The sequence below is a fragment of the Macaca nemestrina genome, chromosome 13 (genome assembly GCF_043159975.1).
Source record: "Macaca nemestrina isolate mMacNem1 chromosome 13, mMacNem.hap1, whole genome shotgun sequence".
In the NCBI taxonomy this organism is placed as follows: Eukaryota; Metazoa; Chordata; class Mammalia; order Primates; family Cercopithecidae; genus Macaca; species Macaca nemestrina.
Window position 1 is genome coordinate 30,275,547 of NC_092137.1, and position 14,882 is coordinate 30,290,428.

Here is a 14,882-nt window from a genome sequence, read left to right on the forward strand (position 1 = left end):
CAGAATTCTGTTGGGGACTACACTAAAAGTTTGGAAACCACGGATATGTATACTTTCTTTAGAATCAAAGCGATAGCACTGTAGCTCCTCAGAAGGGAGGGCAGCTTTGAGCTTGGTCCTATCACCTTGATAAGGAATGTCTCTACAGTAGCCTGACATCGGGTCACCCAGGTATTCTTTGGACACTGTGACACAGAGCCCAGAACCTCTCAGCACAGAGGGATTACAGACTAAGAATCCGGATAACTGGTTTCTAATCTTGGTTTGCTGCTACCTATGTCATCTCAGGCAACTCACATCACCTATTTGGGCCTGATTTCCATGTCTGTAAGTGAGAGAGCTAATCCTTATTGTGTTTTTTAGAAGCTGAATAATGACATGAAATCCACCATCCTCATCCTAAGATGTGCCCGTTGGAGTTTAAAAAACAAAAGCAAAAACCTGTTCTTTCCCTACCTATCAGCCTTTCAGATATCAGAAGGCACCTTTTATGTTCCCATCAAATCTTTACCAGTTTTAAAATATGTTGTTTTTCAACCTTGACTTACATAGTCTTTTTTTTTTTTTTTTTTTTTTTCCTTGAGACAGAATCTCACTCCGTCACCCAGGCTGGAGTGCAGTGGTACGATCCCAGCTCACTGCAACCTCTGCGTCCCAGGTTCAAGGGATTCTTGTGCCTCAGCCTCCCAAGTAGCTGGAATCAAAAGCATGCACCACTACGCCTGGCTAATTTTCGTATTTTTAGTAGAGACGAGGTTTCACCATGTTGGCCAGGCTGGTCTCAAACTCTTGACCTCAAGTGATCTGCCCGCCTTACCTCTTAAAGTGCCAGGATTACAGGCGTGAGCCACCGCACCTGGCCCGTAGTTGTCTTACTGAGAGGATTATTTCTCCAGGCCAACTATTCTCAAACCTTTTGGTCTCAGTCCCTTTTACACTCTTAAAAGTTATTTAGGACCACCCAAAGAGCTTTTGTTCATGACTATGTCTTTTGTTTTGATTATATCTTTTGATATTTACTGTTTCAGAAATTAAAACAGAATTTTCAAAATTTTTTATTTATTCATTTAGAGTAACAAAACTGTTACATGTTAATATAAATAAAAGTTTTTAATAAAAAATATATTTTCCAAAACAGAAATTGTTTGGTGAGAAGAGAGGCATTGTTTTACATTTCTGCATGTCTGTTTAATGTCTAGTTTAATAGAAGACTAGGCTAGACTTTCATGTGCTTCTCCAGTCAATCTGTTGCAGTATGTGTTGGTTGAAGTCAATGAAGGATATCTAGTCTATGCAGATTTGTTTCTTTGGTACTTCATAAAATTCAACAAGTAGTAGTCAAGTAGTAGTTTGTTTCCTTCCTTCCTTCCTTCTTTCCTTCCTTCCTTTTTTTTGACAGTATTTTGCTCTGTCACCTAGGCTAAAGTGCAATGGCATGATCATAGCTCACTGCAGCCTCCAACTCCTAGAGTCAAGCAATTCTCCTGCCTCAGCCTCCCCAAGTACCTATGACTATAGATATGTGCCACCATGCCTGGCTATTTTTTTTTTTTTTAATTGTAGAGATAGGGTGTCACTCTGTTGCCCAGGCTTGTCTTGAAATCCTGGCCTCAAGCAGTCCTTCCACCTCAGCCTCCCAAAGTGCTGGGATTATAGACATGAAACACTGTGCCCAGCCAACAAGTGGTAGTTTCTTAAATGTTAGTGGCAATGTGATATCTGAAATCTTATCAGTGACCTTTTTGTACACTAAAATTAATTAGTCTATTTTGCACTTTGAGTGCATCTTTTACCCATGCTTAGTGTAATGCTCTGATCATTTGGAAAATATGGGTTCACTGAGTTATGCAGGTCTTCAAAATGTTGACTCGTTTCATTATATGATATCATAAAATCACATTTCTTAATGTCTCCACTGATCTCAAGCATTAGGAAGCTGTCAAGCTTGTGGTGGCTGATACAACTTTTCCAAAATTCTAATTTTCACTTGAAAGCTCTATTTTTATCATTGATGATAAATACTGTCAGCCATTTTCCTCTAACTGACAGGCTCACTTTGTCCATTTTTGAGAAAATGTCTGCCAAATACCCAAGTTGGAATAACTACAATTTGTTGGTCATTCTTTCAAGAAGAATGGTGCTCCATGGCACGAGTGGCTAGTTCAGCTGGCAACTCCGTCACATGACCGCTTTCTTCGCAACTGTTCTTGTACTTCCGTCAGCAGCAGAAATGTTGTGGGCTGACTGTCCATTTCACTGTGCCACATATATAAGTGACATGTGGTGGAGTCAATATTTAATACAAATTACTTTTACTGCTTCATCAAGGGCATTAATTGTTTTTGTTTGCTTGCTTTCATTTTTAATCATGAGGGTGAGCTGGGGAACAACTGATGATGCCAAGTATGGTTTGCTGCCACTATGTTAATTCTCGCCAAAGTGCCAGCAGTTTCTTCCACTGTTGCTTTCTGTACCCTCAGTGCAAGTGTTAACACTGTGGAAAAGGCAAAGGACATCTTTAGTAGTACTATGCAAATATGTTACCTCCGTGGCCCGAAAGGATCTTGGCAATTGAGCTTGGAGAATGGCTGCCCTAGGCTAAATAGATATGCCTGATGAGAGGGTAGCAGGGCCATCAGCTCCTCTGTTAGCGTGGATGGTTTCATTGAAAGGCATATACCTCTAGGAATATAGCCCTGTTTGTTTCAGTTGTTAGCCTCAGTGCTGCAGTTGTGATCAACTAAAATCTCCAAGTTTCTTTTATGAGAGCTACTATCAAGCAAGACTTCTTGTGTGGGGCAAAAAAATTTTGGGGGTCGGGGGGACAAAGTGAGTTGTCCTGGTAGTGCACTGCAGAATGGGTAGAGACGGAATGAAAGTGGAGCGAAGGCCATGGGGCAGGACTGCAAGGAAGGCCTTCGAGATTTGTTTCCACCCAGGGATGTTTCTGGAAGCTACGTGGTGGGGGTTAGAAAGAGAACCAGACAAGAAATGGAAGGAAGGCAGTGGGACAGGCTAAATATTCAAGATTTGTGTTTCCAAAACAAAGAATGAGGGGATAGTTAGAAATGGCAGCTGAGAGAGGTGTGACCATGGGACATTTGGGTAGTACCAGTGGAGGGAGGATAGAGAGAGGGATGTGCCACCCACAGATGCCTGGAGGTGACAGGGGGCCAATCTTTTTTCAAGAAGGTAGTGATGATACTGTCAAAAAGTCATGAATATTTGAAGTCATCTGTGCCTGAAAACTGTCTTTTGTTATCTGTGCCTGATAACAAGTCTTTTCTCACTGCCCCAGAGAACTTTGAAAAAATTCTCTAACATTCCAAAAGCTTCCTCATTCTACTGGGCCCAGAGTTAGCAGTAGAAATTAGTGCAATTAATTAGAATTTGGAACTCCTGACTGGCAGGATGGGTGTGTGTTCGAGAGATGTTTATGAAAGATGGTGTTTATCCAAAGGATTTCCTTTTCTTTCAAGTTTCAAGGCTGGAGGCTTAAGCATCTTTGATCCAAAGGAAGGAGGTCCAGCAGTTGTTATAAGCCCTAAATCTTTGCTTAAGTCCTCTATAGGATTAGAGGCACCAGGACAAGACAGAATAGAGTGAGGTGGATGTTCTGTAACCCCAGTGCAGGGGAGATTTAAGGAAGATGAGAATCTTAAAGATGGACAGTGAGTGGACAAGTCTCTGAGTAGAGACTGGAGAATATTCTTCCTTCCCTGCATCTAAGTTAGTAGCCCTGCTGCCCTTTGCTACAATTCTTTCTGTTCTTATTAGCCACATTCCACGTGGAAAAGCCAGTAAAATGCAAATAATAATAATGATAATAATAAAATAGCAGGAGGCAAGTATTTCAAAAACTGAATTTCTTGCCTTCACACATTATTAGGGGGCAAAGAACAGGTGTGTTTTTTATTTGAATTAGCTGCTGCTTGTTCATTCATCCCTTGGCAGAGCAGGATGCTGGTAGAGATCTACCCATTGTTATAAGCCAGCCCCTCGTAGGAAGGAAGGAACACACAAGGCAGTTCATTGTTGTTCTCCAGGAGAAGAAATCCAGACTTTGGGAAGCTGAGGGGCAGGCCCCTGGAGTAAGTAGAAGGAGGAGGTAGAAGAAGAGGAAGGCCTCTGGTGAGGGGTGGGGTGGTGACAAGGGCATGGTTTTCATTCTGGCAGGCCTAATCCATGCCCTGGGGAAACAGAGGCACGGGGAGGGAAGTGATGAAGTTGCAGCCGTTTCTCCAAAGAACTTGGCCTAGGATTTGTGGGCACAAGCTCAGGAGTGCTGCCTATTTGCTCCTGTCCCAAGCTACAGCTGTTGACCCCTTGGTTCTTCACTCTAAATGCTCCACCCCAGCTTTACCTAGTAAGAACCATCATTAGGAAGGTAGAGTTTACAGGGCATGTTCACACATACCTGTATTTGATTCTCTCCAAAGCCCTGCAAGATCAGCATTAGCACTGACCCAAATTATAGAGGAGGAGAGGAGGAGAATGGGCCACCGCTTCGATGAGCCTGTCAGGCACTGTGTTGGCTCTCAAGGCACAGCACTGTGACCATGCCAACCATATCGTAAAGTGGAAATGGTTTTCTCATTTTACTCGGGAGGCAGCTGAGGCTCGGAGGCAATAAAATGATGTGACCAGGGTCATAGAGATAATAAGAGATGGAGGCGAGGAAAAAGCCAGATCCTGCAGACTCTGTGGTCTGCCTGTGGGAAGAGCAATTTTCCTGAGTGGGTTTGGGCTGATTTTTCTTATTTCTCTGCAACAAGAGAGGGTAGAGGCTTACTGTGTGGTTTTGTCCACAGTGCCTTAGGGAGCTAGCTTGGTTATGTATCTCGGGCTCTCTCCCCTCCCTCTCCACCCCCGGCCCTCCTCTTTCCTCTTTCCACCCTTGAGAAAAAGAGCAAGATGTCCAGGCTCCGGAGGTCTCAGCTTGCAGAGCTGGTAATTAGCCCTTTGTGTCCTGTTAACCACCTTTGATCTCCTCCACCTGCTGGTGTCCGCTTTCCCTATTAGCATCTCTCGGCTCTTTGCAGAGCCCTCGGCCTCTTTGTGGCCAGCTCAGGTTGTTTGTCAGAGATGATGGCTGAGAGATGCACACTCAGGGGAGGGCGGCTCTGACCAGAATTGCTCACATTTTCCATGCCAGGTGCCAGGCATCTCTCTCCTCTCCCACCCCAGGGGCAGGCAGGTTTAGGTCACCTGGCGTGCAGGCAGACAGTTGATAGCCAGCTCCCCAAATTTGGGGCCTTTGAAGCCCTGGTGTTGCCTTTCAGTTCTCCTCCATGGGCGAAACAGGAACTGGGTGGGAACTGGCTCACTGGCAACTTTTATGCCTAAGCAAGAAGCCTGCTGAGGAATTCCTGGTCTCCAGAAGCTTACCCTCAGGCCCAGGATTCTCTGGTCCAACAGCCTCCACTGTTAGTCCGTCAAACAGACGCCCTGGACTTCCCTGGAACATCCTGCTGCCTTCGTAGTCCGCATACTAAATCATCTATCCAACAAGGCAGCCACTCGCCACACGGGGCCAGTTAAGGTTACATTAAATTGATATTTATATTATATCACATATAAATTTATATTAATAAAAATTAAATAAAATATAAACTTTTAGCCACTATTCTTGTTTTTTATTGTCAGTAGAATTTTTTTTTTGGGGGGGAGTAGGGTCTTGTTTCGTCGCTCAGGCTGGAGTGCAGTCACACAGCCTCTGCTCGTTGCAGCCTTAACCTTCCAGGCTTAGGCAATCCTCCCACCTCTGCCCCCAAAGTACTAGGATTACAGACATGAGCCACCTGTGCCTGGCCAATTTTAGCCACCTTTTAAGTGCTCCATAGTCACACATGGCAAGTGGCTACTATCTTGGCCAGTGCAGATAGAGAGCATTTCCATACATAGAACATTCTATTGGACAGCACTGATCTATACAGCCCGAAAATCCACTATCTTACAGACCATCTCTTCCTGCTACAAAGTCTTGAAGCTCCCTTGACCTTTCAAGTGAATTCATCTGAGTTCCCCAAATGCGGGGGCTTGTTGGGACTGGAGGCCACCAGGCAAAGGATGCCTCCGAAGAGGTATCCCCTGTAAAATTCACCCTCACCGTGGCCAGGCACTCATGCCTGTAATCCCAGCACTTTGGGAGGCTGAGGTGGGAGGATCACTTGAGCCTGAAAGGTTGAGGCTGCAAAGAGCCGAGATTGTGCCATCGCCCTTCAGTCTGGGTGACAAAACAAGACCCTATCTCAAGGAAAAAAAAAAAAAACAAACAAAAAAAACAAAAAACTAATAAAAAATAAGAAAGGTAGCTAAACTTTTTATTTAATTTTTATTAACAGAAATTTATATGTGATATAATATAAACATCAATTTAAGTAACTTTGGCCCTTTGTGGTGAGTGGTTGCCTTGTTGGATTGATGATTTAGTATGAGGGTGGTGAAGGCAGCAGGATGGTCCAGGGAAGCCCAGGGCATTTGTTTGACCCACCAACAGCAGAGGCTGTTAGAGCAGAGAATCCTGGGCCTGAGGGTGAGCTTAAGGAGACAAGAATGGTGCTTACTTTTCTACATTGTGGGGCATGCAAGACCTGGGAAGGTTCACGGTGTGTGTGAACGTCAAGGCTTCATTCCATTTGCAAAGGATGGAACTTGGTGATATGGGTTGGCTGTGTCCCCACCCAGATCTCATCTTGAATTTTAGTTCCCGTAATCCCCTCGTGTTGTGGGAGAGACCTGATCGGAGGTAACTGAATCATGGGGGCAGTTACCCTCATACCATTCTCATCATGATAGTAAGTGAGATCTCATGAGATCTGATGGTTTTATAAGGGGCTTTTCTCCCTGTGCTCGGCACTTCTCTCTCCTGCCACCTTGTGAAGAAGGATGTGTTTGCTTCCCCTTCCGCCATGATTGTAAGTTTCCTGAGGCCTTCCTAGCCGTGCGGAACTGTGAGGCAATTAAACCTCTTTCCTTTAGGCTGGGCGCAGTGGTTCATGCCTGCAATCCCAGCACTTTGGAAGGCCAAGGCGAGAGGATCACGAGGTCAGGAGATCGAGACCATCCTGGCTAACATGGTGAAACCCCGTCTCTACTAAAGAATACAAAAAATTAGCCAGACTTAGTGGTGGGTGCCTATAGTCCCAGCTACTCAGGAGGCTAAGGCAGGAGAATGGTGTGAGCTCGGGAGGTGGCGCTTGCAGTGAGCTGAGATCGTGCCACTGCACTCCAGCCTGGGTGACAGAGCGAGACTCCGTCTCAAAAAAAAAAAAGTCTTTTCTTTAAAAAGTACCCAGTCTTGGGGATTTCTTCATAGCAGCATGAGAATGGACTAATAACACTTGGTGTCCATTCGATTCATTTCAGCCATCAGCTTTGGCAGCCCGATGTGGCTGCTGGGTGTGGAGTCCAGGGCTGGCAGAGGGAGGAAGCTGTAGGGGTGGGAGAATCACAGCTGGCGGTGGATGCTTCTAGACCTGCCCTAGCCTGAGCTGAGGCTGGGAAATGGCTCTGAGCGCCGCAGAGAGAAGGGAAAATGATTTGTGTTTGTTTTTGCCTTTCTGTAGTACAGAGAGAAGGAGCACTTTGGGGTAAGAGGTTTAACCAGAAGCAGTTTCTTTTGGGAACAGGGGCAGTTCTTTACTCCCTGACAGTTCCTGCAGGCAGGCAGCATGCCGGGCTGGCCTGCCGCCTCAACCCTACCTGTCATGTGCTTGGCAAGTCTGACTCAAGTCCTTTTTTCCACTGCCTTCCCCACCCGTCAAATTGCAGTTGCAACCTCTCATTTTTCTGCTGCCTAGATGATTAAAAAGCATGACTTAGTGGAAAAATGTTGACCTCCTCGGGGTCAGCCTCTGAAGCAGCTGTCAGAGATAAGATTGTGCTGGCAAATTACTCAGCAGCACTTTGCAAGACTTTCTGTCTGTCTGTAAGGAAACCAGAAGCTGCTGGTTCTGGGTACTTTTTGTGTTTGGAGAGAGCTACAATTTTGAGGCCCAAATGGGTATAATCTGATAATAAAATAAGATCTCTGATGGAAGGGTTTGATTATTATAGTAATTTTTAAAAATACAATTAACAGGCTTTGTTAAAAAAATTTTTTTTTTTTTTTAAACAGTGCTTGCTTTAAGCAATTCAGGGAGCAAAGTCCTCTGGCAGTAAGCACTATCAGAAAAGTTCAATTCTCAGACTTCTTCCAAGGACTTTAAAGACTTAATTGTGGAGCTCTCGGTACGAATGGCGCTGTTTGGAATTATTTTAATTACTGTGTATGTATGACTGCCTCTTGCTTGGAGATTGGATGCTTACTGTAGTTCTGTGGAAACTGCTCCAAAGAGGACATTATAGTTTCAATTTCGCTTCTGTCCTCGAAGTATTTTATCATCTTTATATTTGCCAAGAACTTGTACCCATCTAGTGAGACAAGAAGGTCACCTCACATCTCGAAAGGAGAAACTGAGGCGTTTGGGGTTGAGAGGACTTGACTAGAGTTATACAATGGTGGTCAAGGACACAGTGAGCGCCTGGGTTGTGTGGCTTACCCCTGTTATCAAGTGAACGCTTCATTTGAAGTCCTACAGGTCTGAGTTTGGATCCCAGTTCAGCCGCTTCCCAGGTGCGTGGCTTTGAGCAAGTCACACACCCTCTCTGTGCTTCAGGTTTCTTATCCACAAAATAGGGTTACAGTAGTCCCCGTTATCTCTGGGGGATACGTTCCAAGACACACAGTGGTTGCCTGAAACCCCAGATAATACCAAAACCACATATGCTATGTTTTATCCTATACATCCATACCTGTGATAAAGGTTAATTTATAAATTAGACTTAATGTGAGATTAACAATGATAGCTAACAATAAAATAGAACAATTATAACACCATACTGCAACAAAAGCTATGTGAATGTGGTCTTTGTCTCTCACAGTATCTTATTGCACTGTACCTACCTATCTTGGGATTGCAGTTGACTATGGGTAACTGAAAGCAAAACTGTGGATAAGTTGGGGGTGGTGACTAGAACTATTTTGAGGTCTGAGATTCTGCTCAGCAAAAATTTCATCCATCATCATCATCATTAGATTTTTCTCCTTATTTTAATGAAAGACCTATTTCCAGCTTGAAATGAAATCCAGTGCTTCCCACCCCTCTCCTTCTCCTCCTCCTCCTCTTCCTATCTTCCTCCTCCTCCTCCTTCTCTTCCTCTTCCTCCTCCTCCTCCCCCTTCTCCCCTTCCTCCTTTTGCTGGCCCTGCCCTGCTTGTCTTGCCTTTTGCTTTTCCTTGGCCATCATAGTTAGAATTGGGTTTTCACTCTCCCAGCCCTGGCAATGTGGCCCTGGCACAGGCAGGCACAATCCTGGCAGTGAGGTCAGAGGGTGGAGGCAGGGCCAGGCTCTGCACAGGGCAGGTGCCCCTCTCCTCTTGACAGCTTATGGTGCTGTCTTGGATCCTGAAGGTTTAGAACAAGCATCGGGACTGAGAAGCTCACCTCCTGGGCTGGGGCCCTGACAGCTGTCTGGGCAGTCAAGGCCCAGAGTCTTGCTTTCCCTCCCTGCTCAGTTTTCCATCTGTGAAATGGGGCGGAGACCCAGCAGCAGCCTAATCCATTTTTCAGAAGGCTCGGGCACTGAAAACAGCAGATGTAGGTTTGAATCCTGGCTCTGCCATGTGACCTGCAGAGTCCCGGGTCTTACTATTCCTAGGGTGACAGTGAGCCCTGAATGAGGTGACGTCTGAAAGAGCTTTGTTACCTGTAGTGGACTTCCCTCCATCAGGGTCCCTCACACCCACTCCCAAAGCTCATGCTTGGAGGGTGCCTTGTGTACTCACAGCCCGTGGGGGGCTCTGACTTCACCCAAGAAATGAGGAAACCCCCAAAAAGCCCACGTGGCCACTCCTCGCTCGGCACATGCGCGTCCGGGCACAGCACCGTCCGAGGGCAGAACTTCTAGGCCGCCCAGGTCAGGAAGACAAAGCCCAGAGTTGGGGTCCTTGTCCCCCTGCCTCCGTGACCCACACTGGCCCAACCCGTCCCTGGGCTTGTTTTTCTCCTGGCTGCCATTATGATACCTTTTATGAGCCTCGTTAAGTCTTTAATGATGCCTGGTTGTACAGCTGGCTTAGGGCTTAATCCCCAGCAATAGGCCTTATTGGATAAATGGTTAATAATCACTCGTCTGCAGGGATTGGGAAAGCTTCGTTGAGGCCTATGATTCCTGGAAGCCCCACGTGGCCTGTGATGTGGTGAGAGCATGACTTGGCTGGGGCAGCACTGCTTGGGGCTGGGTTGCAGTTAAGACCGGGCACCCTCAGAGCACCACAGAATTGGAAAGGCCTGAGTTTGTAAAAGGGCCTTTCTTCCATGTCCTGGTAATGGAGGACTCCTGTCTGCTGCCATGGGCCTGTCCCCATCTGGATCAAGGTGCAGGCAGGAGCAGGCAGCCCCCTAGATCTCTTCGAATGTGTCTCCACCCACTGAAAGCTTTGCTTTCCTTTCTTGCACTATGAACACACTGTATGACTTTGAGCAGGTCTCCTGACCCCTCTGGCACCTTGGTTTGCTCATCTACCACATGGAGATGTGGGAAGAGATGGCTGTGAAGGTGCCAAGCGCCTGATTCTGTGAGCCCAGCATCGCAGACAGAAGCTCTTCTCTCTAGCTCTGGGGTGTGTCACTGAGGGCTGTGAATGGCAGGGACCAGCAGCCCAGCGGATTAAGTACTTAAACTGCTGGACAAAGAATTGGGTCAGCTGTAGTCACAGGGCAGTGTGTGCAAAGGGAATCCGCAGAGCCAGATTTGACCCTGATTTTATAACCAGGTTTGGGGTTTCTGCCAGCTCTGGGCAGGACACAGAGTAGGCATTAAAAAACAAAGCCTGGTTGACGGGACTCTGGAAAAAGAAGTAGAGTCCTTCAGGTGTAGAGCTGGCAAGAAGCCAGGAATGTTCACAGGTGAAAAAGAAAGGATCCTTGGATTTTGTTTCCAGCCCACCTGTGACTGGGGGCCATGCCTTTCATCAGGATTTGGCTTTGACTTTACAGTTGCAATGGGATCAGGACCCATCTACTTGAGGGACAGGCTGGTGTTGGGGCAGGAGAATCGAACGGACCCAGTTTTTGTTTTTGTTTTTGTTTTGAGATGGAGTCTCGCTCTGTTGCCCAGGCTGCAGTGCAGTGGCGTGATCTCAGCTCACTACAAGCTCCGCCTCCCGGGTTCAGGCCATTCTCCTGCCTCAGCCTTCCGAGCAGCTGGAACTACAGGCACCCACCACCACGCCCAGCTAATTTTTTTTTTTTTTTTTTTGTATTTTTAGTAGTTCACCATGTTAGGGTTTTCACCGTGTTAGCCAGGATGATCTTGATCTCCTGACTTCTTGATCCGCCCACCTCGGCCTCCCAAAGTGCTGGGATTACAGTTGTGAGCCACCGTGCGCAGCCCAGACCCAGTTTTCAATCTCATCCCATCCCTCACTCATTTCTAGGCTGTCTAATCTTGGACCACCTACTCTTCCAAGCCTGAGATTCTTTAAGCTAGCATTAGCAACACCTATTTTTCAGTATGACTGTGTGGGTTGGAAGTGATATATGTATAGCACGTGGTAGCCTGCTCACTTAGTGCCAGTAATTATTCCGGGAGGTACTTAATGCTATGGCACCTGTCGTATTCTTTGCACTGCTGGCGTAAAATACTTCCTGCAGAGAGAGACCAGACTTACTGTGGATAACATGGTTTGGGATTATTTTATCTGAAAATAAAATACAGAGTCCAAACAGAGTCACATCAACCTTTAAACTCAGTGGCACTGCCCCCAAACTTGCAGCTTCAGGATTAGAATCAGAGTCTGACTGAGGGACAGTTTCCTATGTTGCCCCAGAATATTCTCCCGTGGCTCCCGCCTTATATACCCCACAGCCTCCCAAGTGCAAAGCACAGTCCCTGGCCTACGGCATGCACCCAGTATGCCACATGGATGTGCAAAGAAGGAATGGAATTTCTCTTTTCAAATATCTACATGACCAGGCACCTGCTCTGCTTTTCTTTCAGATCTTCCCAGACCCGTCAGACTTTGACCGCTGCTGCAAACTGAAGGACCGCCTCCCCTCCATAGTGGTGGAACCCACAGAAGGGGAGGTGGAGAGCGGGGAGCTCCGGTGGCCCCCTGAGGAGTTCCTGGTCCAGGAGGATGAGCAAGACAACTGCGAAGAGACAGCGAAAGAAAATAAAGAGCAGTAGAGTCCCTGTGGACTCCCATGGGTCATACCAGCCAGCATCTGTTCCTGAACTGTGTTTTTCCCATCGTGACGGAAGAAGAGAGTGAGCCACAATCGTTCTGAAAATGTCAAACGAGGCTTCTGTTTTGCAGCTGCAGATCACCGAGTTGGTTTTCTTTTCTTTTCTTGTCCTTTTTTTTTTTTTTTTTTTTTTGAAACTTGCCGAGCAGTGGAGCCCTCTGACAATTTGCAAGGCCCTCTGAGAAAGGAAGCTGCTTAGAGCCAGGGGGTTAGGGGGTGGGGGGAGCGAGTGCTGTTTTTGAGATCATTATCTGAACTCAGGCAGCCTAGTAGAGGCAGTGGTGGGATTCCAATGGGTCTTGGTGGGTGGGAGGTGGGGCATGTGCAAAGCAAGCAAGGAACATTTGGGGTAAGAAAACAAACATGAGGCAAAAGAAAAAAACACATGTTTTTAAGAAAACGTTGAGCAGAGAACTGCGGCCAGGATGCGCTCAGCAGACATTCACTCCGGCTGCTGGTGCATCGGAAAACCAGGTCTTCATCTCTCTCTCCAGTTTCACCCACCCCACCCTTTGCTTTCATTTCAGGTGTGTTGGTCTATGGCAGGGAGGAGAGGAAAGGAGAGCAGGAGCAATTGGCTGCCTGCAAAGCCAGCTGGAGGTGATGTGCAGGAAAGGCAAGGTCACCCCATTCTTCTCCATGGCCTGTCTGCTCCCAGCTGTGGTAGGCTCACATAGCCAAGGTGATCGGTTTTTAAGAGGCAGTGCTTTTCAGCTTTTCTCCCTGATATATCCATTTTGCTTCCCAGCACTTTTTAGGAGTAGTGAGAGCACTTCCTGCCCTTGTTGGAAGCCCCAGGGTGGACACTTGGCATGAAGGTCTCTCCCTCAACTGCTGCCCTCCCAAGACTTGCTCCCAAGGTGGAGTGGGTGTGCTCTCCCAGGCCGGCCCTTCCTCTTCCTCACCGCCACCTTCCCTGCCCCAGCCACAGCAGCCGTGGGCACATGGGTCCCCAGCTCAGCTGCGGATTCCCGCCAGTCTGCCCAGCTGCAGTACTCACACTCATGGGGGCTCTTGGTCTGTTTTTCTTGTGGTTGCCAAGTGGAGAGCAGACGTGGCTTTTTCTGTGTCTCGTTGGGGAGGTGACTTGCATGGTGGGGACAAGGCTCTCGTGGCAGCCTTGGGGTCGAGTTTGAGACTAAAGGATGCCATGAGGTCCCTGGCTTCTCCCCATGTTGTTCCTGGACAAGGACAGAAGGGAGGCATGGCAAGGGACCTGCACTGTCCTTACTCAACAGTGGTCCTCATCCCTCCCCACCTCCCACTGCTTCCTGCAAGGGCACCAGTTGTATGAGAAAGTTGGCCTTTGGACTTAGCATTTCTTGTCGTAGCTAAGAGCCATCTGAAGCAGCAGGTTGCAGGACAAACGCTTCAGTCCACCCGAGAGCAGTACCGTGTGGCCAAGAGGTGGACTCAGAGCCTTCCTTGAGCTAAACTCGGCCAACCAAGGCATGCAGCTTGTCCCCTCAGGTCTCCAGTCAGTCCAGGTTGACCCTCAGTTCTGGACATGTGTATATAGCTGTATTTAATACCTCAAGGTCATTGTGGCTCTGGGGATGCCGGGGCAGGAGGACGAGGGTGTGCTGTGGACACAGCAGTCTGCGGGATTCTGTTCTGGGAAGCCGATGGTCCCGGCACCCCCTGCTTCCTCCCTCTGTTGTCTGCCTGTGTGACACACATCAATGGCAATAACTTCTTCCAACTCCTCGCAGAAGTGGGAGAGGCCTGCAGCCTGCACCGGGAGGGGCTTTCCTCTCTCTTGCTCCCCGCTTCATTCTGTTTTGGCTGCAGAGAGTGGTTCATCCGTACTCTCATTCCCTCGCCTCCCCTAGTGGACGGAGGCGGGGGTCTTGCCTTTTCAATTCCTGTGTTTTGGTGTCTTCCCTTATCTGCTCCCCTGAATCACCTGTCCCGGTCTTGCTGTGTGATGGGAACGTGCTTGTAAACTGCGTAACAAATCTACTTTGTGTATGTGTCTGTTTATGGGGGTGGTTTATTCTTTTTGCTGGTCCCTAGACCACTTTGTATGACCGTTTGCAGTCTGAGCAGGCCAGGGGCTGACAGCTAATGTCAGGACCCTCAGTGGTGGAGCCTGCTGGGGGGACCCAGCTGCTCTTGGACAAGTGGCTGAGCTCCTATCTGGCCTCCTCTTTTTTTTTTTTTTTTCCCCCAAGTAATTTGTGTGTATTTCTAACTGATTGTATTGAAAAAATTCTTAGTGTTTCAGTAAAAATGCCTGTTGTGAGATGAACCTCCTGTAACTTCTATCTGTTCTTTTTTGAGGCTCAGGGAGAAACTAGCATTTTTTTTTTTTCCAAACTACTTTTTGTCACTGTGACAGTTGTAAATAAAGTTTGAAAATGCTTTCCACTCTGGTCTGGTTTCCTTTTTCCCTTCCTGTTCCGTTGGAACGGAGTGAGCTTAGGAGCAAGATGAAGTCCTGCAGGAGGCCGAGTTGAGGGAGTCCCAAGAGAGGCTCCTTATGTAGCTCACCTGATGGCTTGTCTGGGGAGAATTCACTGGGGGGGATTTAACCCACAGCCGAGGTGTAAACTACCCTTCTAAAGGAAGAAAAACCCAAGACATATCA

General features: G+C 47.4%; 1 protein-coding gene across 1 annotated transcript in view; it reads left to right on the top strand.

Annotated features, from left to right (window-relative positions):
- LOC105479707 (LBH regulator of WNT signaling pathway) overlaps positions 1 to 14,662 on the top strand; it is a 29,129-nt gene extending 14,467 nt beyond the window's left edge. Inside the window, exon 3 of the mRNA XM_011737861.3 lies at positions 12,045 to 14,662. Within this exon, the coding sequence (XP_011736163.1) occupies positions 12,045 to 12,233 (189 nt within the window). The 3' untranslated portion in view covers positions 12,234 to 14,662. The remainder of the gene's footprint in view (positions 1 to 12,044) is intronic.
- Positions 14,663 to 14,882: the final 220 nt, after the last annotated feature.